Source organism: Ochotona princeps, chromosome 12 (genome assembly GCF_030435755.1).
Source record: "Ochotona princeps isolate mOchPri1 chromosome 12, mOchPri1.hap1, whole genome shotgun sequence".
In the NCBI taxonomy this organism is placed as follows: Eukaryota; Metazoa; Chordata; class Mammalia; order Lagomorpha; family Ochotonidae; genus Ochotona; species Ochotona princeps.
In genome coordinates this window covers 60092578-60118124 of record NC_080843.1, presented here as the reverse complement: position 1 = coordinate 60118124, position 25547 = coordinate 60092578, and the positions used below count along the sequence as shown (strand labels likewise).

The following is a 25547-nucleotide window of genomic DNA, read 5'->3' as shown; positions in this document are numbered from 1 at the left end:
CCCCCTGGGAAGCCCTCACTATTGCCTGCAGAGAGGCCATGCGTGCAACCGCTTTTTGCCTGATCTCTGTTCAGTTGGGTACCTGTTGTCAGAGAAATGAGCTGCCCAGATGGGAAAATCAGGCAAAACTTTGTCCAAGGCAGATTATCAAAGTCTTGGTGATCTTGAGCACAGGATGAGTTTCGTAGTGTTATTTTTTTGGCTTGGTTCACTTGCCCTCTGCATAGCAATGGTGTTTTAGAAAGCAGGCAAGATTATGGTAAGAACTGCATGTTGTGGAGTAACAAACTGGAGGCAAGTGTAAGGATGCTCATTGTTGGGGTGTAACACAGGCAGCTCACTAACCTGAGTTTCCTTGTTGTGAAACAAAAACCCTGTCCAGCCAACCATGTTCCTATGATGGGCAAGTGAGATAACGCAGAGTCATGAATGCAGTGTTGGTGAGTAGCAGATTGAGTACTAAAAACTGCCAGGATTTGGCTGTTTATGACCCACAGAAATGGCACGTGCTTGTGGTTCAATCTGACAATCAAAGCTCAGCACATGTTCATAGTGATGGGACTAGTGGCAGTGGTAAAGTTTTGAGACCAGAAAGACCTATTCTCAAATCTCAGTGCCTCCTTTGGCCACTTGACTCTTTGCCACTTTACAATTACTGTTAGGAAGGCAGAAAGTGCCAGGCGTGATGCCAGGCCCAGAGATGATCCAGGAAAAGACAGCTGTTCTACATCTTTCAGTCCAAGCCATTTGAAACCTTTGTCAAATGGTGACAATAACGTGTGCTTTAGCTGGTGTCAGAAAGGATTGGAGATCCAAGTACTCAGAGTACCTGTGGATGTGACTGGCGTTTAAACATTGCTCATCAAGACAGCTAATTTTATATTAGAATAATTCTTGGATGTTTCAAATTGCCCTTGTATGGATGGCCTGGTTCAGTTCTTCTGTTAACCCCTAACAGGTCAGAAAGCCACAATCAGGCCCTAGATCCAGATGCGGATAGTTCCCGATAACACCAATCCAATTCCACCTGGGTTTTCCAGCTCCCAGGGCAGGCCTCCATTGGGTTGTTGGGGTGCTGCTCAAGGCTGTTTCCCTAAGGGCTGGAACGCCAGGGTGTCTCCTCCCCTCGTGTCTTCTCTACAGAGCAGCAGTACTTCAGCTGCCCCAGGTGAGAGGAATGCTCAGCAGAGAGCCAGCTTCAGAGCTGAGCTCGGGGTTTGAGCCCTGCCTCCCTGTCCCTCCTCATCACCCGACCCATCCACAAGGACCTCTGGCCATCTGGACCCAAGTTTACACATCTGAAGTGGAAATGCTGATGATGCTGAGAAGATGCCTGTTAGATGATGGATATGTAAGACTTATCTAAGCTGCACCCTGGGGCAGGCATGCAGTAATGTCATCATTATTAAAGTTCTCAGGTTTCTTCCAACCTGAGGGCTTTTATCTGCCATGCACATCAGCCTCTACATCAGAACCTGTGGCCTTAGCTGCATTTTGTGACCAATGCTGATTGCGTGTTCTCATAGGGTGCTGAGTTAGCATGCTTTGGCAGTTCTGAAACTGACACAGGTATTTTCATTTCTCCACTTATTAGTTCCGGCTGCTTTTGCTGGGCTGATGTACTTGTTCGTGAGGCAGAAGTACTTTGTCGGCTACCTGGGAGAGAGGACACAGAGGTAGGCACGGATGGGGCTGTGGACGAACTTTGGGAGTTATATGTGCTCTCCTAGCCAGAAGAATGACAGATAACTCAACTGACATTGAGATAAGCACTTCTGGTGTTGGGTGGCTGACCGGGATCCCTCATCCTGTCTTCTTGAACATGGAGTTCTAGAAATACAGCTGGGGAACTTGTCTAGTTTTCCCAATAACACAGTTCTCTGTCTAGCACTGGACTGGCAAAGGGTGTTGCAGGTTGCCACCGCCCATTTCTGCACCCATAAACCCCAAACCTAGTCTAGGTCTGGAATGACGTTTTATGCCAAGTGCCCCAGCCTCTGGTGAGTGAAGCGTTTGGCTGTTTGGAGAAACAAGAACTGAAGACTGCACCTTGTGACTTTTTTGAGAAATAGCTTTTCCAAGAATCTGCAGGGAGATTTTTTTTTTTAAAAAAAAGGCTTATTTAAAAAGGACTTAAAGGGCCCAGCAGCATGGCCTAGCGGTTAAAGTCTTCACCTTGAACATGCCAGGATCCCATATGTGCGCTGGTTCTAATCCCGGCAGCCCCACTTCCCATCCAGCTCCCTGCTTGTGGCCTGGGAAAGCAGTTGAGGACGGCCCAATGCATTGGGACAATGCAGCCAGGTGGGAGACCCGGAAGAGGTTCCTGGTTCCCGGCTTCGGATCAGCACAGCACTGGCCGTTGTGGTCACCTGGGGAGTGAATCATGGGACGGAAGATCTTCCTCTCTGTCTGTCCTCCTCTCTGTATATCTGACTTTGTAATAAAAATAAATAAATCTTAAAAAAAATAAAAAGGGCTTAAAAAGAGTTGAAAAGAGAGAGATCTCATTCACTGTTTCAACAATCCCCCTCTCCGCCCGGTGCCTATAAGAGCTGGGAACATAAAGTGCATTGCAAGACAGTGAGACCATGGCTCGAGTCACCATAGTGTTTCTCATAGAGGAACCAAAGAGGAAACTCCATAGCAGCCCTGTGCTTTCAGGACATCTAAGCTGGGGAATATGGATTGCAGTAAAATAAACAATGCTACTTACAGAAGATCCGCTTGAGACCTGGTGTTCTGCTGTTTCCTTAGAGACTGGAATGCCATATGGGCCAGGAGGGCTTCAAGAGCCAGAAATACATTCTGGGAGGCTTCCATCTCATGTGCCAGCCCCAGCCTTCCCTGGCATTTTCCTTCCTGGTCTCTGTTCATTTCCCACTCTGTCTTTTTACAATCACATGCTCCTCTAGTGGTTAATAGACTCTTCATGTAGACAGCATCCTTCCGCAGCCACAAAGGCAAGTGGCTTCCTCAGGAGGTTGGCAGATGAAAGCTGGGTGCCTGTGAAGTTCAGGGTCCAGAGGGAGTTGATAATGAGCTGGGCTGCCATAGGTAAAACTGACTGCTAGCACAGCGATTCCTTCCCTACTGCCGGTCTTTCCTCTCCAGGGGTGTTCTTATCTATTGTCTAAAATGGAATCTCTCTTTCTCTCTCTCGTATTCCCATCCATATTGTCCGAAATGATTCTGTCTCTTCTCCTTCACCCTGATGAGCTTTTGTGAAGAGAGAAGGGAGGGGGTGAGGTGTCTGGCATTGAACTGGCTCCGTGTGCTGCAGTCATTTCTGCACCTGCCCCAAGTCCCAAGATTGAACTCGTCTTAACCTGTCACCACCAGCTTAAAATCCTGCCATGGTTTTAGTTCTGAGATCTGCTGACCATGATAAAATTCACCCACCTACACAGAGGCCCTTTTAAAGATTTTGGGGAATGAATAAAAGTAGCAAATGTACAATAGGATAGGATACAGACTTAAATCTTAAAAACATTAAATTCCTCTGGACCTCATTGACTTGACCTAAGGCCCACCCTCATCTCCCTTTAGAAGCTACTAAGAAGATTCTCACTGGCTCTTAACCCATGACATGTGCAAGTTTTAGACCTTTCTTCCCTCCCTTGTAGCCACGTAAGCATTATTGATGAATCAAGGAACTTGTTCTTACTGAGAGAAATATGTTCAGAGAATCCTTCTTTTTATATAAGATTTATTTTGTTTTTGTTTGAAAGACATATTTTTTTACAGAGAGAAGGAGAGAGAGAGAGAGAGAGAGAGAGAGAAAGAGACATCTTCTACCTGCTGGTTCACTCCCCAAATGGTCGCAATGGCTACAGCTGAGCCAATCTGAAGATAGGAGCTTCTTCCAGGTCTCCCACATGGGTGCAGGGGTTCAAGGACCTGGGCCATTCTTCCATTGTTTTCCCAGGTGCATGAACAGGGAGTTGGATCAAAAGTGGAGCAGCTGCGACATGAGCCAGTGCCCAAATGAGATGCTGGCACTGCAGGTGGGAGCTTAGCATACTATGACATAGCTCCAGCCCCTTATAGACTCCTTAACAGAATTCTGAATAATTTTAATAGAAATGATATTTACTGGAAGAAATGCCTAATCCTAATCTAGACCAAATTCAGCCCGAGGTAGTTGCCAACTCAGGGGACATTATGGTTGTGTGCAAAGTGGTTTTCAATTCTGCCTGCTAGAAGTAATATCCTGGTCAGGTAGATGCATCTCCTATCCCAGATCCTCCATGTCCCTGGACTGTGTCATTCTTGGGCTTTGCAAGTTCTTGACACTTCGGTGCCCTTGGGACCTGCTTTTGTCTATAACCTCACTAGCATAGGAAAGGTCTGCTCATAAAAAGCCTTCTTGCAGAATTTCTCTCTCAGGCTGTGGATCACCTCCACTCCTTTTCTCGAAGCTGCTTTGGCCCTATCCAATTTAAAGTCTCCAGTGTCATTTTTGGTGCGATGGGTGGATGAGACCTCACCAAACTCCCTGCCCCTGTGGAAGTGGCTTGCTTCAGGCTCCAGGCTGCCTTTCTTCAGTTCTCCTAGAAGTTTGTTGCTCATGTTTCCATCCCTTGTCCTGATCCCTGACCCTCTCCTCTCTGTCCTGCTCATGTGTGGCATAGTTACTACATGGCAGTTGAGGTTGAATCCCGATTTCTTCCATTTCATTCTGAGCCACTACGTGGGACTAACTCAGGGCAACCGGCACAGTAGTACCACACTATTTGCCTTTTCTCATCTACCTTCCCCCCAGCTGCTCCTTCTTACTGTTTCTCAGAACTCTGTCCCCCATGGGAGCTCCTACTTAAAGTCCTCTTAAGATTTTGCTGTTTTCGGGCCCGGCAGCGTGGCCTAGCGGCTAAAGTCCTCGCCTTCAATGCCCCGGGATCCCATGTGGGCGCCAGTTCTAATCCCGGCAGCTCCACTTCCCATCCAGCTCCCTGCTTGTGGCCTGGGAAAGCAGTCGAGGACGGCCCAATGCATTGGGACCCTGCACCTGCATGGGAGACCCGGAAGAGGTTCCTGGTTCCTGGCATCGGATCGGCGCGTTGCGGCTCACTTGGGGAGTGAATCATGGGATGGAAGATCTTCCTCTCTGTCTCTCCTCCTCTCTGTACATCCGGCTTTCCAATAATAATAATAAATCTTTAAAAAAAAAAAAAGATTTTGCTGTTTTCAGCTTCACGGTGTCTGGGTAATGAGTGGGTGTCTCAGTTTTTCCTGCCACAATAACAAAATGCCAAAATTGAGTAACCTGTCAACAGCATTAAGGTATTTCCCACAGTTCTCAAAGCTGCAACTTCCAAGATCAGAGTGGTGCTGGATATTGTCTAGTGAGTGCTGCTTTCTGTATCCGAGATGGTGCTGCATCCTCATGAAACAAAAGCCAGAATGACAGAAAGGGCTTCAGTCTCTTCTATGAGCTCACGAATTCCATTCAGAATGGCTCCACCCTTGTGACTTAGTCATCTCCCAAAGACCCCCACCAATTAATTAAATTTACGCTAAGAAATCTGGGGACAGATTCACACACAGCCATTGGTGTCCCCTGAGGCTGATGAGCCCAAGTTACCCAACTCCATTTGCTCCATGGATACTCATTAGCTCCTTATTTGCTCAACATCCATACAGTGAACATTCATTGTCCACTTGAATTAACCAGGGCTTGTTCAACTTCCTGTGGCATTAGTCTCTTTCTTTCTTTCTTTCTTTCTTTCTTTCTTTCTTTCTTTCTTTCTTTCTTTCTTTCTTTTTCTTTCTTTCTTTCTCTCTCTCTTTCTTTTTTTCTTTCTTTCTTTCTCTCTCTCTCTTTCCCTCCCTCCCTCCCTTCCTTCCTTCCTCCCTTCCTTTCTTTCTTAGAATTATTTATTTTCACTTGAAAGGCAGGTTCACAGAAAGAATGTGAGACAAAGAGAAAGATCTTCCATCTACTGGTTCACTCCCCAAATGGCTATAATGGCCAGAGCTGAATCAATCCAAAATCAGGAGCTTCTTCTGGGTATTCCCCATAGTGAATCATCCTCCACTGCCTTCCCAGGCCACAAGCAAGGAGTTGGGTGGGAAGTAGAGCAGCCAGGACATGAACTGGTGCCAATATGGGATCTTGGCACCTGCAGGCAGAAAATTAGCCAGTTGAGCCATTGTGGTTGTCCCCCAAACCTCCCTTTCTGAAGGTACCAGAGTGATCCCCCACAGGCATTTCTTCTCAGAGTCAGTAATTCAGAATCTCTGGGTCCCTCCAAGGGTGGACCTTGGTGTTTCTCACCAGAGTGTGACCACCAAGTGGCTTCTTCCAGAAGCCCTGGGGGTGCATATGGGTATCAAGGCCTGAGTTTCTCATGATAGCTGCCCAAAAAATGTACCCAGAATTGGCTAGAGTGCTCCTCAAGCATTGATTCCTGATCCTCACCTTGAACTTATGGCACTCCCCTGCATGTCAGTGCTATTTTCAGGTATTTCATAGGTTTCCTGGAGCTTGTGAATCACTGAAGACTTTCCTGCGCTTGTCTTCATTTTTACTATTTGAGAGGCAGAGCTAGAGACAGAGAGAGTTCCCATCCCCTGGTATACTCTCCAGATCCCCCCTAGCCAGGGTTAGGCCAAGCTGAAGATGGGAGCTGGGAACTCAACCTAGGTCTCCCATGTGGTTGGCAGGGATCCAGTGTTGCTGGAGCTAGGATTGAAACCCAGGTACTCTGATGTGACATGGGCATTGTAACGCGAGGCCAAACCCTGCCCCCAGGCCTCTTTCCTGAAAACAAGTCATCCCTTTGACCAGTATTGGTGGAGCACTTGATTTATGGGAAAGACATGGCTGCAGAGTGGAGACCACATCCTGCTCTCACAGAACTTGCAATTTTTCTTTCCTTCTGAAGTCATCGGATCTAAAGCGACATTTCTCTATTGAAATGGAAATCATTTTAAAACCAAAAGGACTGTCAAATTTCCTGCTGCTGTCTTGTATTTTGTACCCATTAACAGCCAGGCTGGGAGGTGGTGCTGTTGAGGGAGGGCATGTCGGTGACAGGCTGGCTGGAATGAGGCTGGGACACAGGTCTCTGGCGCTGGCAGTTGCCTCCTGCCACACCACAGCACCATGTGCCTGATGTTTTGAGCACTGGGAGAGGGGGCTTGGTTAGCAAAGTACCTTTCATGTTTTCTTTTATTGTCCTTCAAAGATTTACTTAATTGAAAGACATTGTGACAAAGAGGGAGAAGGAGTGAGAGCGAGGGCAAGAGAGATTTTCTACTCACCTGTTCAATCCCTAAATGCCCCCCAAAAGGCAGGGCTGGGCCAGTTGGAAGCCAAGAGCCAAAACTCTACCCAGGTCTCCCACTGGGGGAGCAAGGGCCCAAGTGTCTGGATTCTTTGCTACTACCTTCCTAGGTGCATTTACAAGGAGGAAGATCAGCAGCAGAGAAACCAGGATTTGAAGCTGCACTTGTATATGGGATGTCAGTGTTACAAGTGGCAGTTTTACCGCCTGTGCCCACAATTCAATGGCCTCTCATGTGTGCATGCCAGTTTTATGCCAGTCTGAAGGTTTGAGTTCCCTCTGCCTCTCCCTGCCTGTGTGACCTCAGGCCCATCACTCAACCGCTCTGCTCTTAGCTTCCTCAGTCAGAAGCTAGACTGATAATGTGACCCCTCACAGTGGTGGTGAGAAGTTAGCGAAGTCACGGACAGGCAATGCCTCACTCCGGCAGATGCTTAATTACTGAATTCTGAGCTTTCCCACCTGCTAAGAGAGAACTATGCATCAACTTTCAGAAACAACAGGGAGATGTCTGTCTCATTCAGGGACTGAGGATCCTGTTTGTGGGCCGTGTAGGCCTCTGCTGTTCCTTCTGCATTCTGCCTCATTTCAGCTTCCCCATGGCTTTGTTTGGGCTGGGGGCAGGTGCTTCCTCTGCACACACCTCCCGCACTGCAGCCCCATCTCCCAGCTGGAGAGACTGTAAGAGGCACCTAATGAGAGGCCCACCTTGGGAGTCACAGTTACACTTAGGGCTGTAGAGGAGCAAGCAGCAGATCATATGCTTGCCTCTTGATCTGTGTCTCCAGGAGTCAAAGGATCATGGTCCTAGCTGACTTTGAGGAATCCTTCCTAAATTCATGTGCACTCCAGGCACAGTCACTTCCTTCATCACCATGCTTAGAACAACTTTGCAGAACTCTTGTTCTTGTTTCTGAGATAAGCACACAGTGGCTTATCTGGGATAGCGCATGAGTTGACTGTTCACAATTTAATCTAATGAGTCCTCCACTGGCCAACTAAAAAACATCCCCAACCTGGGCTTTCCTCCCAGCACCTGTATGTGACTGTTGTTCTGCTAGAGCTGTTACAATCACAGACTCCACAGCTTCAGGAGCAGAAATGCAATGCCTCATGGTCCTAGAAGCTGGAAGACCAAACTGAAGGTGCTGGCAGCTGGTTGCTGTTCAGGCCCCTGGCTCTGGCTTGCAGGTGCCACCTTCCTGCCTTGGGCACATTTCCACATCCTCTTACAGGGCATCTTATTGGATCATGGCCCGACTCTAGGATTAAACCTACTACCCCAAGGAAGGGCAAGGAAAGTGGAATTGTTGATCCCAGGATCCAAAGTTTCTGTTGGACTAGAGGAATCAGTTTCAGTGATCTACCACACCATGTGGTGGCCCCAGTTAATAATGATGTGTGATCTATTTCAACATGGCTGAGAGATTACATCTTTAATGTCTTCTTCCACCAAAAAATAAGTTAGTGGAGAGATGAACCTGTTAATTTACTTGATGAACATGTTAATTCACTTGATATATATATATATATATCAAGTATATACATATATATATACAGATATATATACAGATCAAACATTCTATTGCATCTTATTACGTCAAAACATGCTATTGCATCCCATAAATGTACAAAGTTGTTACTCTTTGATTAGAAATAAATTAATTAAAAAAACCAAGAGCCCCATCTCTGAATAGAGCCCTGTTCTGAGGTCTTGTGGCTAGGGACTTACACTCAGGGGTTTTGGTAGTGGACACAATTCAGTTCATGACACCCGGCTAGGGGACCAGTTCTGTTCTCTGACGAGGAGAAAGTCTCCCTTTCTGATTAGCGCTGTGAACAGATGGAGCTGGCCAGGGGCAGTGATTGCAAACTGCTAGCAGCGCCTCTCTCAAGTCTGTGTGTCCCTTGGGGCATGTGTCCAGATGCTGATTTTGATCCACCAGGTTTGAGAGGAACCTGAGACTGCCCGTTTCAGATAAGCTCCCAGCTGCAGCTGCTGGGCCATGAACCGTACTTTGAGTAGCCAGGAAGTGGACAGTGGACTGCCCGGAGACTTCAAAGCATTTGCTGTAGGGAAATCATGCTTTAGGTTATGAACCTGTGGGGTTCCCTTCAAACAGCTAACATCCCCAATATTAAACCCATGCAGAACAAACTCTGTGACCTCTGTCCAACAACAGCAAGAAGCCGGCCTCAGTGTCCTCCGAGCTGCTTGACTGAGCAGGCTGTTCTGACTGTCCAGCGATGTCCTTGCCACAGTGCTTGTGGACAACTTGCAGTTATGTGACTGGGCTCTGCAGGCCTGCAAGATGTCCCTAGGCATAGTGTCAGAACAGGATCTCGCAGACAGAGGGCAGAAGCCAGGCTGCCTGTGCCTGCAGTCAGACAGCCCCATCCCACAGGGCAGGTGCCTCCACACCACTGATGGTCTACCTAGCAGCTTAGGACTTACTGCCTGAGAGAGAGACAGAGAAAGAGAGATCGTGCGTGCGAGAGGGAGTGTATGTGAGAGAGAGCGTGTGAGAAAGATGGAAGTATGCAAAATGTAAGGACCTGGAGTGCATCTTTAAAATACCTGTTAAGTTGCCCCCTTCACATCTCAGAGTGCCTCTGTTTGGTTCTCACTCTACCTCCAGTTGTAGCTTGTTGCTGACACAGACCCTGCAAGGCAGTAGAGATGGCCACCCTAGATTGAGTGCCTGGTTTCTGGCTACCATGGCAGCTCAGACCTGGCTATTATGGGCATTTGGGGGAAGCAAACTAAAAAATGGGAGATCTCACTCTGTGTTTCCATCTGGCTCTCTGCCTCTGGCAGGGGTGAGAATGTGTGGCCTGCAAATTGCAGAAGGGCCAGTTGGGACTCAGAATTCATTCACTGTAGGCTGTTGTGAGTGGATTATTTTGTATGGTCCACAAATGATGTTCTAAATATCCAAATGACCCTGTATAGAAAAAAGTCCTTCACTCTTCCCTACCCCATAAATAAGGAGGGTCCTGTCATCCATCACTTGCCTAAAACTGGGTGCCTTGCTCTTAATAAGACCATGAGTTACTTAGAAGAGATTTTACCCCCAGATGCTAAAGTCCCATATAGATTCCATCAGGTTTACCAACTCTTTGACACCATGGCTTAGAAGGTAGTTCTGCATTCCACATGCAGTGGGGTCTTACAGACACCCCTGGAGAGGGGCAGCTGTTGCATTAAGGAGTCTTTCCTATGACAAGCCACAATGCCCGTCATCTTCAGGCCATGGAGAGCTGGAGGCAAGGAAGTCTGGAGGGCATGGAGAAGCCTGCACATCAGGGCTCTCCGAGGATGGGCTAGAGGTCTGGACTCTGAGCTGCCTCTGAACGGCTGGGGCACCTTCACCTTCCAAGGCAGCAGACGAGCACTGCGGAGTACGGGCTGACCTTGGAGCCCCTGTTCTCTGGGGATGATGCTGTGTGTGTGGAGGCGGGAGGAGGTTGGTGTCACCTGTGTCACATCACTGGACTCTCCTTCTTTCCCAGCACCCCTGGCTACATATTTGGGAAACGCATCATCCTGTTCCTGTTCCTCATGTCCCTGGCTGGCATCCTCAACCATTACCTCATCCTCCTGTTCGGAAGTGACTTTGAAAACTACATCAAGACGTTCACCACCACCATCTCCCCTCTGCTTCTCATCCCCTGACTGCGGAACACGGGCCAGGGCGCTCCTCTGATCAATGCCTGGGAGTCATCGTCACGCAGTGCTTTGAAGGCATCCGCTCCCCCTTGGGCAGCTGTAAATCTCATGACCCTCTGGCCCTCGCAGCTCCACTTAACCTTCCCTTTCCCAGAAGAAATCAATTTAGTGTCAGCCCCGCCCCCGCCCCGCCCCCTTGAACTTGGCAGCGGCCCTAGTTTTGTTATGCAGATCCCTTTTGTGTAGCTCTCAACTTCTGCTCACCCAGGGTGTTTTGTGACCAGATCCATGGGTTCTGGAAATAAAATACTGGGACTTCTCTCAGGCTGCTGGGTGTTTTTTTTGTTTTTCATACACGTATACAGTTGAGCAGTTCATTTGTCTTCTTCAGCCTAAATGCTGATAAATAAAGAGGCCACCATTCTTGCTGGACAGATGGACTTCCTTGGGGATCTATTCCTGACCCTGCATCCCCTCCTCCCGTACACACTCTCCAAGGATTAGGTGACATCTTTACATGCTAACATCCTGTCACGCACTGAATGTATCATGTGGTTTAGGGTCTGTTGTGTTTCCCTATGGGAGCCCAGTACGAGATCCAAATGTTGTCTGAACACATATATACATGAACAGAGGGGTTAGTGATTCTCTGGTTGGCACATCTATATGTGTGGAGCTATTTCCATATTGTGGACAGGTCCGAAGTGGCTTAATGACTTTCAGACTTGGTATTACTTGGTACAAAGAGCAGAATTGAGAGGATGGTGGAAGGTGGTCACAAATCTGGGGCACCCAAGGGAGAAAAGTCAGCTCTTCTGGGGTGAGATACGTCGGACTGAAGTTATAGTGGAATCATCCTGCCCCCCTGGTTCTTTGGCCCAGTAGCAAAGCAGTCTTTATTTTTAGCCCAATATCACGGCTTCGCCTGTGAGCCACCTCCTCCCAGTGCTCCCAGAAGCTGCTGGAATGTGGAGTCTGGCATGGTCTGAGGTCAGAACAACATGCTTCCCGCAGTTCAGGGGAAAGGCCCTGTCTTTGCCTGCCCTGGGATACTGTAACAGAACCCCGAGACTGGACCCTTCACAGAGAGTATAGATCTGTCTCTTGCATTTCTGAAGGCGGGGCATCCCAGCTGAGGGAGGAGGCTGTGTCCAGCATGGACTTCCTTGCTGCTGGTCATTCCATAGCAGAAGGCAGAAGGATGAGAGTGTGTGTGTGTGTGTGTGTGTGTGCATGAGCATATGCGTGTTGCACATGTGAGAAGCAGTCAAGAGTGTGCAAGCATATATATGTGTGTGAGGAATAATGAAGTGATGCCATTGAGATGCTTAGCACACAGTATGTGCTCAATAAAAGCCAGTTGTGAGGACTGGCATGCCAGACTAGCTTTCTGTTGGGCAGCGAGTTCTCAACAATTCTAGGGCTCCATTTTCATTGGACACCTTCCCTGGGCCTCTGCTCACCGCCTCTCCAGGCTATCAGCAAGGTCTTGGCTGAGCTGTCATTTCACCTGAAACCCTAGATCCTCTTCCAGGCTCAGTGGTTGCAAGGAGGACTGGATTTTCTGTGGCCACTGAGCCGCCTCCAGGAAGCCCTGTCCTGTAGGGCTCTCTCTCCTCCACTTAACATAAATATTGTTTCATAGCATGACAGTTTGTTTCTTTCTTTCTTTTTAAAAGATTTTCTCCCCACATTCTCTTTTTTTTTTTTTTTTTTTTTTTTTTTGCTTTCTGCATCTGGGAGAAGGGAGGAAATAAAGGGAGAAGCCACGCCCAACCTCCCAAACACCTCTGTACCCTGGGATACAGGACAGCCACCCAACACCACCCCAGGTCCCCGATGTGGGGCATGCTCTGAGGGTCCTGCTCAAGTGGTTTTGATAGTTCAACAGTTCTGAATTACTGCCGATCTCACCACTCGAAGCATGATGAAATCTCTTCAGAATCCACTGGTTGACATAGTCCACCTTAGAGTCTCTGTTTGCCCGGATACTCACTGCCAACATTTGGCTGGGGTAGTTGATTAATTTGTTCTGTCCTCCAACTTCTGTTGTGCTATCAGGTGTCTTCTGCAGGCTCCAAGAGACTGCCATATCCTCCATGTGCACCTGGATATGCTGTCCATTGCTATGTCTAAGCCACTGAGGAGGCCCAGCTCTGACACATGCACTCCACGGTCAGACCACGGAACCTGCAATTCTCTTCAAGGTTGGGGTTCTGAGTCCAGCGGTTCAATTGGAGGGATCCCCAAAGAAACTTTATCTGAGGTGATCCGAGACCTGATTCTTGTGTGTGCTTGCCAGTACAGGGTCCAGGACACTCCTTCGCCCCAACCAGCTTATGCACATGCTAGTGGTCGTATTGCTGTGTCAGTTCTGTCTCCAGCCCTGTCTTCTACACAAACCAATGGGTGATGCAACCCAGCCCAATACTGCCCATCAAACACTCAACCTTTACGTATACTAGTGGGAGTTGCAGCCTAGTTGGAGTGACCCACAATAACACCCACCAAGCCCGTCCCCTCCCTGGTTCCTGCACTTGCCAGTATGTACAGCAGACTGCTCCAGTCTCCCCACATCTCATTCAGCTCTCATACATGTCAATTGGCATTATAGGTGGTTCTGCAATTTAATTTGACAGAATTAGCCCCCAGTGCCAGCATCTGCCAGTTGATGCTGCGGCAAAGCCCATCTAACCCTCAGTCACTCTGACTTGAGCATGCACCAGTAGGAACAGTCAACCTAGCCTCACTTGCCCCTGATCCAGTCAATATGAGGCCAACAGGTGTTGTGATCCTGCCCAGCCTGATCTGCCCCATTCCAACTCACTCTCACCAGTGGGAGTAGTGGTCCAACAGGGAGCTCCATGCAGCCCCCATATCAGCTTTGTCCCCCGCCCTGGGTCTCACATGTACTGGTTGGGTGCTGCAGCCAAGTCTGTCATGACCTGTCTCTCCTTAGCATTTGCCAGTAGGTGCTGTAACCTGGCCTCAATTCCCACCCCCAACTCCAGGTCAAGCTGGTGGGGGCTACAACCTAGTCCAGCCCATCCGGCCCCTAGTCCTGACTCTCATGTGAGCTGGGTTGTGTTGTGACCCAACATGGCCCGACCCACACACTCCATCCTAGCACTTGGATTCACCAGAGGGTGATTCAAACTGTTTCAGCCTAATCTGCCCCCAACCTATGCCAAATGTATGCCAGTGGGTATCATTCCCTGGCCTGGTCTGGGCTGCTCCCTAACATAGTTCTTGTACTGACCTGCAGGGACTATGTCCTGTCAGAGGAGTTGCCCAAGTTCCTCCATCAGAACCTCTCCCAATGCCAGATCTCACGTGTCCACACCCAGACACAGCTCAAACATGGCTCAGCAGGGGCAGAGACCTAACCTAGCCCTTCCTACACCCACACTGGTTCTCCAGTGCACAGTGGATGTTGGAGTCTAGCCCAGTTTGGCACACCTCGGATCCAGTCCACACTTGTGCCAAGGGACACTGACCAGACTAGACAGCAGCCTCCACTCTGACCTTCACACTCACCAATGAGAACTATAACCCAGCCAGAGTATCCTCTTTGCTCCCCAACCAGGCCTGTTCCCAGCCATAGATCTTGCACGTGGTTGCTTTGACCCAGCTTGGCATAGTCCCTCTCCTGTCTTGGTCTTTGCCTTAAGATGCTGTAGCTTGATCTGACCCAGCCTGCCCCAGTTTTAACTCTTATTGGCAGGTGCTACAACCTGGCCCTGCTCAGTCTGCTCCCATCCCAGGTTCATGCAAACCAGTAGGTGTGACAGCCTAGCCCAGCATGACCTGTGCTCCATCCTGGTTTCTTTGCTTGCAGGTGAGTTAAGATTGGCTTGGCTCTACCCAGGCTGCCCTCTTCCAAAACCAACCCACACATTAGCCAACAGTTAGATCTACCTTGCATAGCCTACCCAACTCCCAGGCCTGGACCATGTGCTCACCAGCGGGATCTATGACCCACTAGGGGAGTTTCCCAAGTTCCTCCACTTGGCCCACTCCAACACCCAGATCTCACACATGCCAGTGGGTGTTAGGCCCTTGCTTGGCATAGCCTGCTCCTCCATCTTGGCCTGCTATGAGCTGATGAATGTTGTGGCCTGGCCCACCCCACACCCTGATTTAGGATTCACATGCAGGTGCTGCAGCTTGGACCTGCCCAGCCTATTCTCAACCCCAGTACCTGTGAGTGTTGGCAGGTTCCATGGTCACACCTAGCTCAGCCCATCACCACCCCAACTCTTGAGCTAACCAGTGGGACTTGTATTTCCACAGGGTTGGGCCCACATCCCCCACAGAATCTGCCCCCAGACCTGGTTCTCTAGCATGCTAGTCAGTGTCATGGCCCTGCCTAATGTGACGCATCCTCTGTTCCGACATTCAGTCGGTTACTATGATCTAGCCCCAGTCCCCCACTCCTAGCTTTCACATGGACTGGCATGTAGTGGTCAGTAATATTCCATGCAAACAAGCCCAACTCCAGGTTTCCATATGGGCTGGTGCATCAGTTTGACCCAAAAATATGTCTCTTCCCTCCAAACCTCCAGGTCTCAGTCCCCTTGCTTACCTGCAAGTGGCCCTGTCATTGAATGTCTCTCAGGATTCATTCCTTACCTACGTGTATTGTGACCTTATCCATGGATGTCCTTAGGCAGAAACTTCAGACCCCCAAGACTCCAGAGCTTGCTGGTGGGCGGCCAGTGGGTGAAGCCCAGCTCCATTGTTGCTCTGGTTGCCCACGAGCCCAGGATTCGCCCACTGCTTCGCAATGGTGGACAGGGTGCTAGGCTCCCCAACAGGAAGCCTGGTCCAGTGCGGATTCCCTCAGTCACCGCCACATGGCTGGGAGATTCAGATAGCCACACCTCTGAACAGATGTACCTGGGCTCTGCACACCAGTATGGTGGTGGTGACAGTTTCTGTCTCTACAGCCAAGGGAAGAATGCTGTCGGTATTTTCTTGGGTGACCCCAACTCCCCGTTTGGAGAACCCACCTGATTAGGCCAGGCCCACCCTGTGCAAGCTCCCTTTTGATGAGCTCAAAGCCAGCGGCTTCAGAACCTTCATTCTACTATAAAATACCTTCACCTTTGCCCCACAATATGTCTTAGTAAAAGGCGTGAAATTATGTTCCAGGCCCCAGGTGCACTCCTATAGTGTGGGTTGTTCTAGGGTTCTTCCCCGATACTGGTCCTCTGTCTTGGAAGAGCCCCAGGGAGCAGGTAGATGGCAGCATTGGGAGTACATGGTGTCCCTGGAGTATGCAGTGTGAAAGAGTTGGTGCATGTAATTGCCCAAGAGGACACTCCAGGAGGAAGGAAGCTGGGGCATCCTCCACCTTCTTGCAGATGGGGACCCTATTAATGCTGCCCCCTTCCCTGCCCCAGTGTGGGACAGAGCACTGCACAAGGACAGATGAAGCCGGGACACGTGAGCTAATGTCTCCCTCCCCTCCACCAGTGCTAGGATGGGATTGTTCCCTTGATGAGAGCACCTGACTCTAGCGAGAAACTCTGCAAGGGGTTGCTATGGTCGCTCCCAGTTTCTTTCCCATTGTTCTAGCTCAGTCTGTGCTGCCATCACAGACACCACAGAACAGTCAGTGGCTTATAAACAGCCGAGCGTGTTTCTTATGGTGTTGTAAGCTGGGAGCTGAAGACGTAAAAGCAGCCATGTGGTGGGCTCCATCCTCAGTGTTGGGAGGCAGGATTCGTTGAGCTCCGATCACAGGGACACCACTCTTAAGAGCTACTCATCTTCCAGTGCCCTGCCCACAGAGGCCATTTTTAGGAGGCTATGCACACGCACTGCCCAGGAGAGGAGCTGCTGGGCCCACATGGCTCCTGAGCCTTCCACATGTAGCCTCTCTGAACCAAGACGTGCTGCAAATATACAATGCACCTTGGATTTTAAAGACTTGACACAGAGTAGGAATGCAAACTCTCTCATTAATGTCCTCAAATTTGTCCCACCTTAAAATGGTAGTCTTGGGGATGTACTATGTCAAGTAAAGTGTGTTGGAATGAATTTGACTTCTCTGTACTTTTCTCAATGTGAGCACTAGAAAATTTGATTGGTATCTGCATATCCCATTACCTTCCTCTTAATAGCACTTTTTCTTTCTTTTTTTTTAATCTATTTTATTGTATTGTTGTTGACAATCTTTACATAGTCAATTACAGTTAAAGGAAAAAGAAGAAAAAAAAGGAAAAAAAGGTTCAGGGGGATAGGGAAGTGGATAATGCTATTATGTCAGTATTGCTTCCATCATGTATCTGAGGTAAAGGGGGATATCGCTTCTCGGCCTTTTGGCTAAGATCAAGTGTAGCATCTGTTCTTATCAGTTTGATAGCACTTTTTCATAAGCTGGCAAGACCTCAGGGCTAAAGAGAAGGCTAGATTTTATTTTATTTTATTTTATTTTATTAAGATTTATTTATTTATTACAAAGTCAGATATACAGAGAGGAGGACAGACAGAGAGGAAGATCTTCCATCCGATGATTCACTCCCCAAGTGAGCCGCAATGGGCTGGTGTGAGCTGATCCAATGCCAGGAACCAGGAACCTCCTCCAGGTCTCCCATGCAGGTGCAGGGTCCCAAGGCTTTGGGCCTTCCTCGACTGCTTTCCCAGGCCACAAGCAGGGAGCTGGATGGGAAGTGGAGCTGCCGGGATTAGAACCAGCGCCCATATGGGATCCTGGGGCATTCGAGGCGAGGACTTTAGCCGCTAGGCTAGGCCACTGGGCCCAAGAGAAGGCTAGATTTTAAATAGTGATATGGAATGATTTCCTTTTTTTTTTTTTTTTTTAAAATTGGAAATACAGATTTACAAACAGAAGGAGAGAGAGAAAGACTTTCTATCCACTGGTTCATTCCCCAAGTAGCTGTAATAGCCAGAGTTGAATCAATCTGAAACCATGAGCCAGGAGCCTCCGAATCTCAAGTGGGTTCAGGGTTCCAAGGACTGGAGTCATCCTCTGTTACATGCAGTCCACCACACCTGACTCAATGCCATAAGCTGGGAGCTGGATGGAAAGTGGAGCAGTCAGGACATGAACCAGTGCTCATGTGGGATGCCGGCACTTGCAGGCAGAGGATTAGCCAGTTGAACCATCGCTCTGCCCTCGCCCCCCAAGGTATGACTTCTTATAAATAATTTGGAAAGGGCCTGGCGGCGTGGCCTAGCGGCTAAAGTCCTCGCCTTGAAAGCCCCGGGATCCCATATGGGCGCCGGTTCTAATCCCGGCAGCTCCACTTCCCATCCAGCTCCCTGCTTGTGGCCTGGGAAAGCAGCCGAGGACGGCCCAATGCTTTGAGACCCTGCACCCGTGTGGGAGACCCGGAAGAGGTTCCAGGTTCCTGGCATCGGATCGGCGCGCATCGGCCCGTTGCGGCTCACTTGGGGAGTGAATCATCGGACGGAAGATCTTCCTCTCTGTCTCTCCTCCTCTGTATATATCTGGCTGTAATAAAATGAATAAATCTTTAAAAAAAAATAATAATTTGGAAAAGTGTGCTGATGAAAGCTTCAACAAGCAACAAGCTAGTCTTGTCTAATGTGGAACATTCTCACAGTTCTTTGAAGCTTGTTGCCATGTGATCATGAGAGTGTTTCATTAAGCCTTTCTGATCACAGATGGGATGCATTACTAAAATACCGTTTTATAGTCACCCTGGAGGCAAGGGTTATCTGACTATGGAGAGATAAACGGGTTGTGGAGCTTTAATTTCATATAAATGAAATTACTAGAATGCAATGCACTCTGTTGTATATTGGCTTGGGGTGTTATTCTTATTAAAATGTTTAGAGAGGAATTTCTATTCTCTTTTGCAGAATGGTCTGCAAATTGAAACTTTGGCTTGACACATCAGTATACCACAGTCCCAAAAGAAAAGTTTTCTCCTTCCCCTGTTATCCTTACTAAGCACTTTGCTGCTGTGTGAAGATGTAGCACAGATTGTTTGGAGTACATGTATGCAAATTAATCATAGTCTTGTAAATGGGCACGCTATTACTTGGTCTAAAAGAAACCAAGACAGGCTTACAGAGAATCAGGTGATCCAGCTAACAGAGCAAAACCCTGTCCCTCTTTTGATAATTTTTTGGAAGCATATTTTGTTTTAGAGATGTACTTATTTCTACTGCAAAGGCAGATCTGAGAGAAGGAGATATAGACAGAAAGGTCTTCCATCCACTGATTCACTCCCCAAAGTGGCCACAACAGTCAGAGATGCGCCAATCCAAAGCCAGGATCCAGGAGCTTCTTCCAGGTCTCCTAAGCAGGTGCAGGGTTCCAAGATTTTGGGATGTCCTCTACTGCTTTCTCAGGCCACAGCAAGGAGCTGGATTGGAAGTAGAGCAGTCAGGACACAAACCAGTGCTCATACGGGACCCTAATGTTTGCAAGGAAAGGATTTAGCCACTGGGTCATCATGTCGGCCCTGGGAACACAGTTTTAAAGGAAATTTGGATATTAGCCTAATTAATTGAAGAAAATGCTACCAAAAATTGGTTTAAAAGACTGGAACCTACTGCAACAAAATTCAAGGCTTCTCAGAGCTCACAAATGAATAAACAGCCACTTAGTCCCTCAAAAAGAAGGTAAAAAGTTGAATAATGGGCTTAAAGATTATTTTTAGTTCATATTTACATCCAACATTTAATTCTATATATATCGAAAATTTCGTTCACATATACATCCAACATCAGAGCCATGATAACACCAATGTAGCCACAGTGATTGGATGGGATTGCTTAATCCGATTTGGAGCCAGGAGGCCACACCACAGTAATGGCAGTGTCTGCTTCTTTACCTGCTATGCCTTGAATGTTCGCATCGCCTCAAATTTATACATTGAGATGCCACTTCCGAGGGCCTTTAGATGGCACACTTTTGAGAGGGATCAACGCCTTCTAACACAAGTGCAAGGAAGCTTCCTTTCCTCTCCCACCACACCAGGACACATGAGGTGAGAAAGGGCTTTCTATGCATTGGTAAATGGGATCTCTCCAGACAGCAAGTCTACTTTCTCCCTGACCTTGAATTTGCCAGCCTCAAGAACTGGCAGGAATACATTTGTGCGGTTGAGAAGTGAAGTCACCTGGTCTAGCATACTTTGTTAAGGCAGCCAGACAGGACTAAAATACTGCCCAGTTATGCTTCAACGTAGCCGTGCATCAGCCAGTGACATATTAAAAGGGTGCTGGCCAATACAACCGACAACCTAAGCGGGATAATTCCTGTAATGGCTATCTGCAGACAAAGGCTGGGGGTAGTGGATGGACAGAAGAAAGTGTGTGTGTGTGTGTGTGTGTGTGTGTGCGCGTGCGTGTGTGTGAACAGTGGCTGCCCACTGAGAAGCAAGAAGCATAGTGCCACTGGTGCTCTAGCCGACATGTCTTCTCTATCTCAACTGGCCTGAACTCTTGGGGACCATGAGGCACACAGCTGATGTCTGACCCTCACCTTGCTTTAACCTTTGTCTCAGAGTCCCTCTGTGAGTTCCCTGCCTGGATTCCTCCTGTGGGGTGGGGTCATTACTGAAAGATCAAATGAAAGAAATTTGGCAAACAAAACAAAACAAAACAAAACAAAACACCAAAGTAAATTGCCAAGAAAAGTTGATAGTCTTTTGTGTACTTCTTGTGAACTTTTCCATGTTGCCTCAGTTAGCAATTTCCAACTGGTGTGTTGTCACATAGCAAGGCAAATAAATGCTGAGCACGGGGACTGGCCTTTTTTTGTTTTTATGAAGTTCAAGATTACTATTATTTATGGCTCTTATTACTTTTTAAACTTATTTTTATTATTATCATTTTATGATATAGTTCCATAGACCCTGGGATTTCCCTTATTACCTCCCCAATTCCCTCCCCCCTCACTGAGTTCCTCTATATCATTACCTTAGTGCAGTTCCCCATATACAGTCATATGTCCATAATTATGGCCATGGACAATGGCAGAGTCCAGCATCCTATTGTCAAGATATAGTAAACAGTTTCATTGGGAGTCCATCTTTGTCTGGAAGTAGGATGCATACTGCATTGTATCCTCACATCCGGATATGATAGCCTCCAGTACGCAAATACATTGCCTTAAATGAAAAGCCACAAAACAAAGGAAGGAAGGAAAAAAAAACAAATTAACAACACCATGAAGTTAGGTAACATGCAACCGAATGACTAATGTGTCGCTGAAGAATTGGAAAAGAAAATTAAGAACCTTTTTGAAGAAAATGATGCTTCTGTATGACCTACGAGTCACTGAAGAATTTAATCAGAAGAAAGTGTTTTGAAGAGATGAAACTAACAAAAAAAAATCAAAATCTATGAGATACAGTTTCTACTGATCTTTGCTGGTGAGATGTGTCTCCTGTAGGCAACAAATAGATGGGTTTTGCTTTTTAATCCAGTTTACTCATCTACGACATTTGATTGATGAGTTAAGTTGTTAAAATTCAGGGTTAGTACAAATAAGTGGCAATTTGGTTCTGTCGTTTTAGCAATGAGTTGTTCATTGGCTTTTCTTCTGTTGTTATTTTACTGGGATGTTCTTCACATTTGCCTTTGGTTTTGGTGGGCGCTATTCCTCTTCTCTATGAGGAGAACATTTTGAAGTATCATTTGTAGGGCAGGATTGGAAGAGGCATATTCTTCTAAATTTTCTTTCCTGTGGAAGAATTTTATTTCATTTTCAAAGACAAAGGAAAGCTTTGCTGGGCTGATAATTTTTTGCTTTTAGAATCTGGAATATGTCACTCCATTCTCTTCTTGCCTGTAGAGTTTCCTGTGAGTTTAATTGGCATTCCTTTATCAGTTGATTTTTTTTCATGTGCACATTTAAGGATTTTTCCTTTTGTTCGATTGAAGAGAGCTTGATTATCATGTGTCTTGGTGAAGATCACTTTTGATCAAGCCTGTTGGGAGTTCTGTGCCCCTCCTGGATGTTGTTTTCCAATTCTTTCTCCAGATTAGGGAAATTTTCCCTTATTTTTTAATTAAATACATTTGTAAACCCAGTTTCTCTTTCTGTACCTTCTGGGACTCCCATAACTCTTATATTTGGTCTCTTAATAGTGTCTTTCAATTCTTGAATATTTTTTTTATTTGATCCAGCTCTGCTTCCAGCTTTTTGTTTGTTTCCCCCTGGTGACAGCAAATATCTTTCAATTCTGAGATTCTTTCTTCTGCTTGCTTCATTCTATTTTGGAGACTCTCCACTGTACTTTTAATTTGCTCCACTGTATTCTTCACTTCTGATATATCAACTTTCATTTGATTCATTTCCAGTGTGACATATTCCTTGAATGCCTGCTTTACGTGCTTCTCATTGTTGATAAGAAGCTTTCTAACATGTGGTTTGAATTCTGTATTCCCCATTTTCTCGATGTCTTCCTCTGTGAACTCTGAAGTTGGGTAAGATTTTTGTTCCTTTGCAGGGGAGTTTTAGGTAATATTCATTGTGTCTCTGTCTCTTCTTTTGCTCTTGGTCATTGTACTTCTGGTATCGTATTCTTCTTCTTGGGGCAGGTTTCTAAGCTGTGTCACTCACAGGTGTACAGTTCAATTTTACTTATTGCAGTTGGTACACGGCTTTGTTTGCAGTCACTTGTGCCACTCCCTCCAGTGAGTTCCAGGTCTGGGTTCTTATGCTAGATTTCCACCATGGTCTCCATAGCCCCAGCTCTTGGCTCATCAGTTTCCATCTCCTGTCACAGGAGGTCCCAGGATTAGGGAGACGCCAGGTGTCCTTTATAGCTAGGTTGTTGGTGGTGCTGATCTTACCAGAAGCTGTTGGCTGTTGGGTCTGAGGGCCACACAGGCCTATTTTGACTTGTATGATGCCATAGTTGGTTTTATTTTCCTGTGGAACCAGTGTAATGCAGCTCAGCTAGTTCTCACCAAGCTCAGCATATACACAGCTCACTCTTGTCCCTGCAGACTTAAATTCTTTGCCATACTGTAAGAAATGGTGCCTGATGTGCCACTACTAGAGTTTTGATTCTGCTGGCCATCAGGTCTGAGGGCTACTGGGATCTGTCTTGGTGGAACATGTAGGATGCTAAGTTGTTGCAATTTGCTGAGTCAGAAATGAGTTCACTCCTAGCTCAGTGCATGTGCAGTACTGTCCTATAGCCCTTGCCTCCTTAAACAAAATGGTACCCAATACGGCTCTAGGAGGCAGACTGGGCTGTGAAATCCACCCTGTTCCTACACCGCCCATCTGTGACCTGTCACTCTGTCTCTGCTCCTGGTCAAATCAAACAGACCAGCAGGACAGACAGTTCTTTGGGTTCACCTCTGGAACTCCTGGTAAATGTCCCTTCCCACCTTGTTGCTGGTGGAGTTCCAGCTGCCAGTGGAGTTCAGATTGCCACTCACTGAATGCTGCTGGGGTATCAGTCAATGCAACACCACACCATTGTGTCCGCTGCTTTCCTGTGTCTGTCAGTCTCCAGGTACCCTCTGCTGTTGTTCTGTCCTGCTCTATTTCCTGGAATGTGCCCTCTCTATTTCACAATGGCTAATATTTCTCCATTAGTTTAAGCATATCCTTACCCTATTCTGCCATCTTGATTCTCCTACTCTTATTACTTTTAAAAAATTTATTTATTCGAAAGACAGAGTTAAAAATATATAGAGAGAGAGACAGGGAGGGAGAAAGAAAAATCTTCCATCTGCTGATTCGATCCCAAATGCCACAACAGGCAGGGCTGGCATAGGAGGCAGCCAGGAGCCTAGAACTGCATCCGGGTCTTGCTCTTGGAAGGAAGGGATCCAAATACTTGGGCCACCTTCTGCTGTTTCCCAGGCTGTTTATCAGACAGCTAGGTCAGAAATGGAGCAGGCAAGATTCAAACTGGTGCTCACATGAGAAGTTGGTTGGTGTTGAAGGTGGTGATTTATCCATCATGCCACAAAGCTGGGCCCTGTTACGCTTTTTAAAAATTAATTTATTTCTATTATTTCTAATGAATTTTTAATAGATTCAATATAGTTTACAGATATAATTCTAGGAATATATTGGCATTTCCCCCCTGCCTCCCTCGTTCTTTCTTTTTCTTTTTTAAAATTTTTAGAGAACATATTTAAAATTTACATTACAATAAAATTTACAATACAATAAAAAACCCTTGCATGTTCACCAAATAAGATGCTTAACAAGTAAAAAGCAAGAAGACCCTAAGTAGCTTAGTGGGCATGTAAGTGATGCTTGGAAATAATAGTTGAATGCAAAAATGACCAATTCATTCATCTGCAATACATTGTAAACAAGTTGAACTAAAAATGTTAAAGCTACTAAATTAAAATATTTTAAATTGGGCTCAGTGCAGTAGCCTAGTAGCTAACGTCCTCGCCTTGTATGTGCTGGCATCTTATGTGGGCACTGATTTGTGTCCCAGCGCCCCTGCTTCCCATGCAGCTTCCTACCTGTGGCCTGGGAAAGCAGTAGGGGATGATACAAAGCCTTGGGACTCAGAAGAGGCTCCTGGCTCTTGGCTTCAGATTGGCACAGCTCTGGTCATTGCAGCCACTTGGGGATTGAATCAAGGGATGGAAGATCTTCCTCTGTGTCTTTCATCCTCTCTGTAAATCTGATTTTCCAATTAAAAAAAACTTAGAAAAAGTTTTAAAATTATTTATTTGAGAAAGAGACAGAGACAGAAAGATCTTAGTGCACATGCTGAGAGTTGGTACCCAGAGCTCTGTGCCATCTGGGGGTGGGGGCACTGATATGACAGAGCATCATTGTCCATAGCAAATGACCTCTGGCTTTGTGGCAATAGAACTGCTTATGAGAAGATGCTCGGCAGCTCACACTGTGGTAGGCAGGCAGCAGGGTGGGCACCAGGGCAGCAGAGAAGGTAGTGATTGTTCTCAGAACAAGAAGGAGGGTGTCACTGAGGCCCATGAAACAGAAATGTTGGGCTGAGAGCAACAGAGGTTGGGGTGCGGGAAGCAGGGTTTCCCAAGGCACTGTGGTCCTGTTGAGCTAGAGGGTCCTGTTGAGCTAGAGGGTCCATGAGGCTGCGGACTTTACCCAGAATGTCTCATTGACCCTAGAGGTAGAATCCATGTGCAGGGTCACACTTTAAACAATTTCTATCCATGTTTTGTACAAACATGGGTATGCCACATAATAGAAATGTAGACTTCCTGAGTTCAGTTTAAAAAGCAAGAGTTGGCAAGTTGCACCTTTCACCATGTATTGTGGTCACTATCTTCTGTAACTTAAGAAGATTGTGGTGGAAAGATTCAAAAGACCTGGACCAAGCACAAAGATGGGGCATGCAGGGCCATTCTAGGTGACTAAGAGTTGCTTGGATTGGTTTCCTGAGGAGACTTCAGCTTCCAGCCTGTTGGATTTGGATGTTGTGGGGAATCTCTGGAGAGTTGTTGGGAATATAAGAGGTTCTCTGGATTGTTTTGGGGAGGGAAATGAGTTCAGCAAAACAGAGTTTTAGTAGTATCATTTGAATACTTTATAGAGGAGACTTCGAAGAAAAAACATGACATACTGGAATCAGAAAACCAGATGGAAGTAATAGGTGACATCTTTAGTAGTT

At 47.0% G+C, this 25547-nt stretch overlaps 1 protein-coding gene and 1 pseudogene across 1 annotated transcript in view; both read left to right on the top strand.

The window, feature by feature from the left end:
• ALOX5AP (arachidonate 5-lipoxygenase activating protein) overlaps positions 1-11279 on the top strand; it is a 30393-nt gene extending 19114 nt beyond the window's left edge. The window contains exons 4-5 of the mRNA XM_004577556.3: positions 1595-1676; positions 10803-11279. Of these exons, the coding sequence (XP_004577613.1) occupies positions 1595-1676; positions 10803-10965 (245 nt within the window). The 3' untranslated portion in view covers positions 10966-11279. The remainder of the gene's footprint in view (positions 1-1594; positions 1677-10802) is intronic.
• Positions 11280-17269: 5990 nt separating this feature from the next.
• Positions 17270-17475, top strand: LOC118758062 (U2 spliceosomal RNA; annotated as a pseudogene).
• The last annotated feature ends 8072 nt before the right edge of the window (positions 17476-25547 follow it).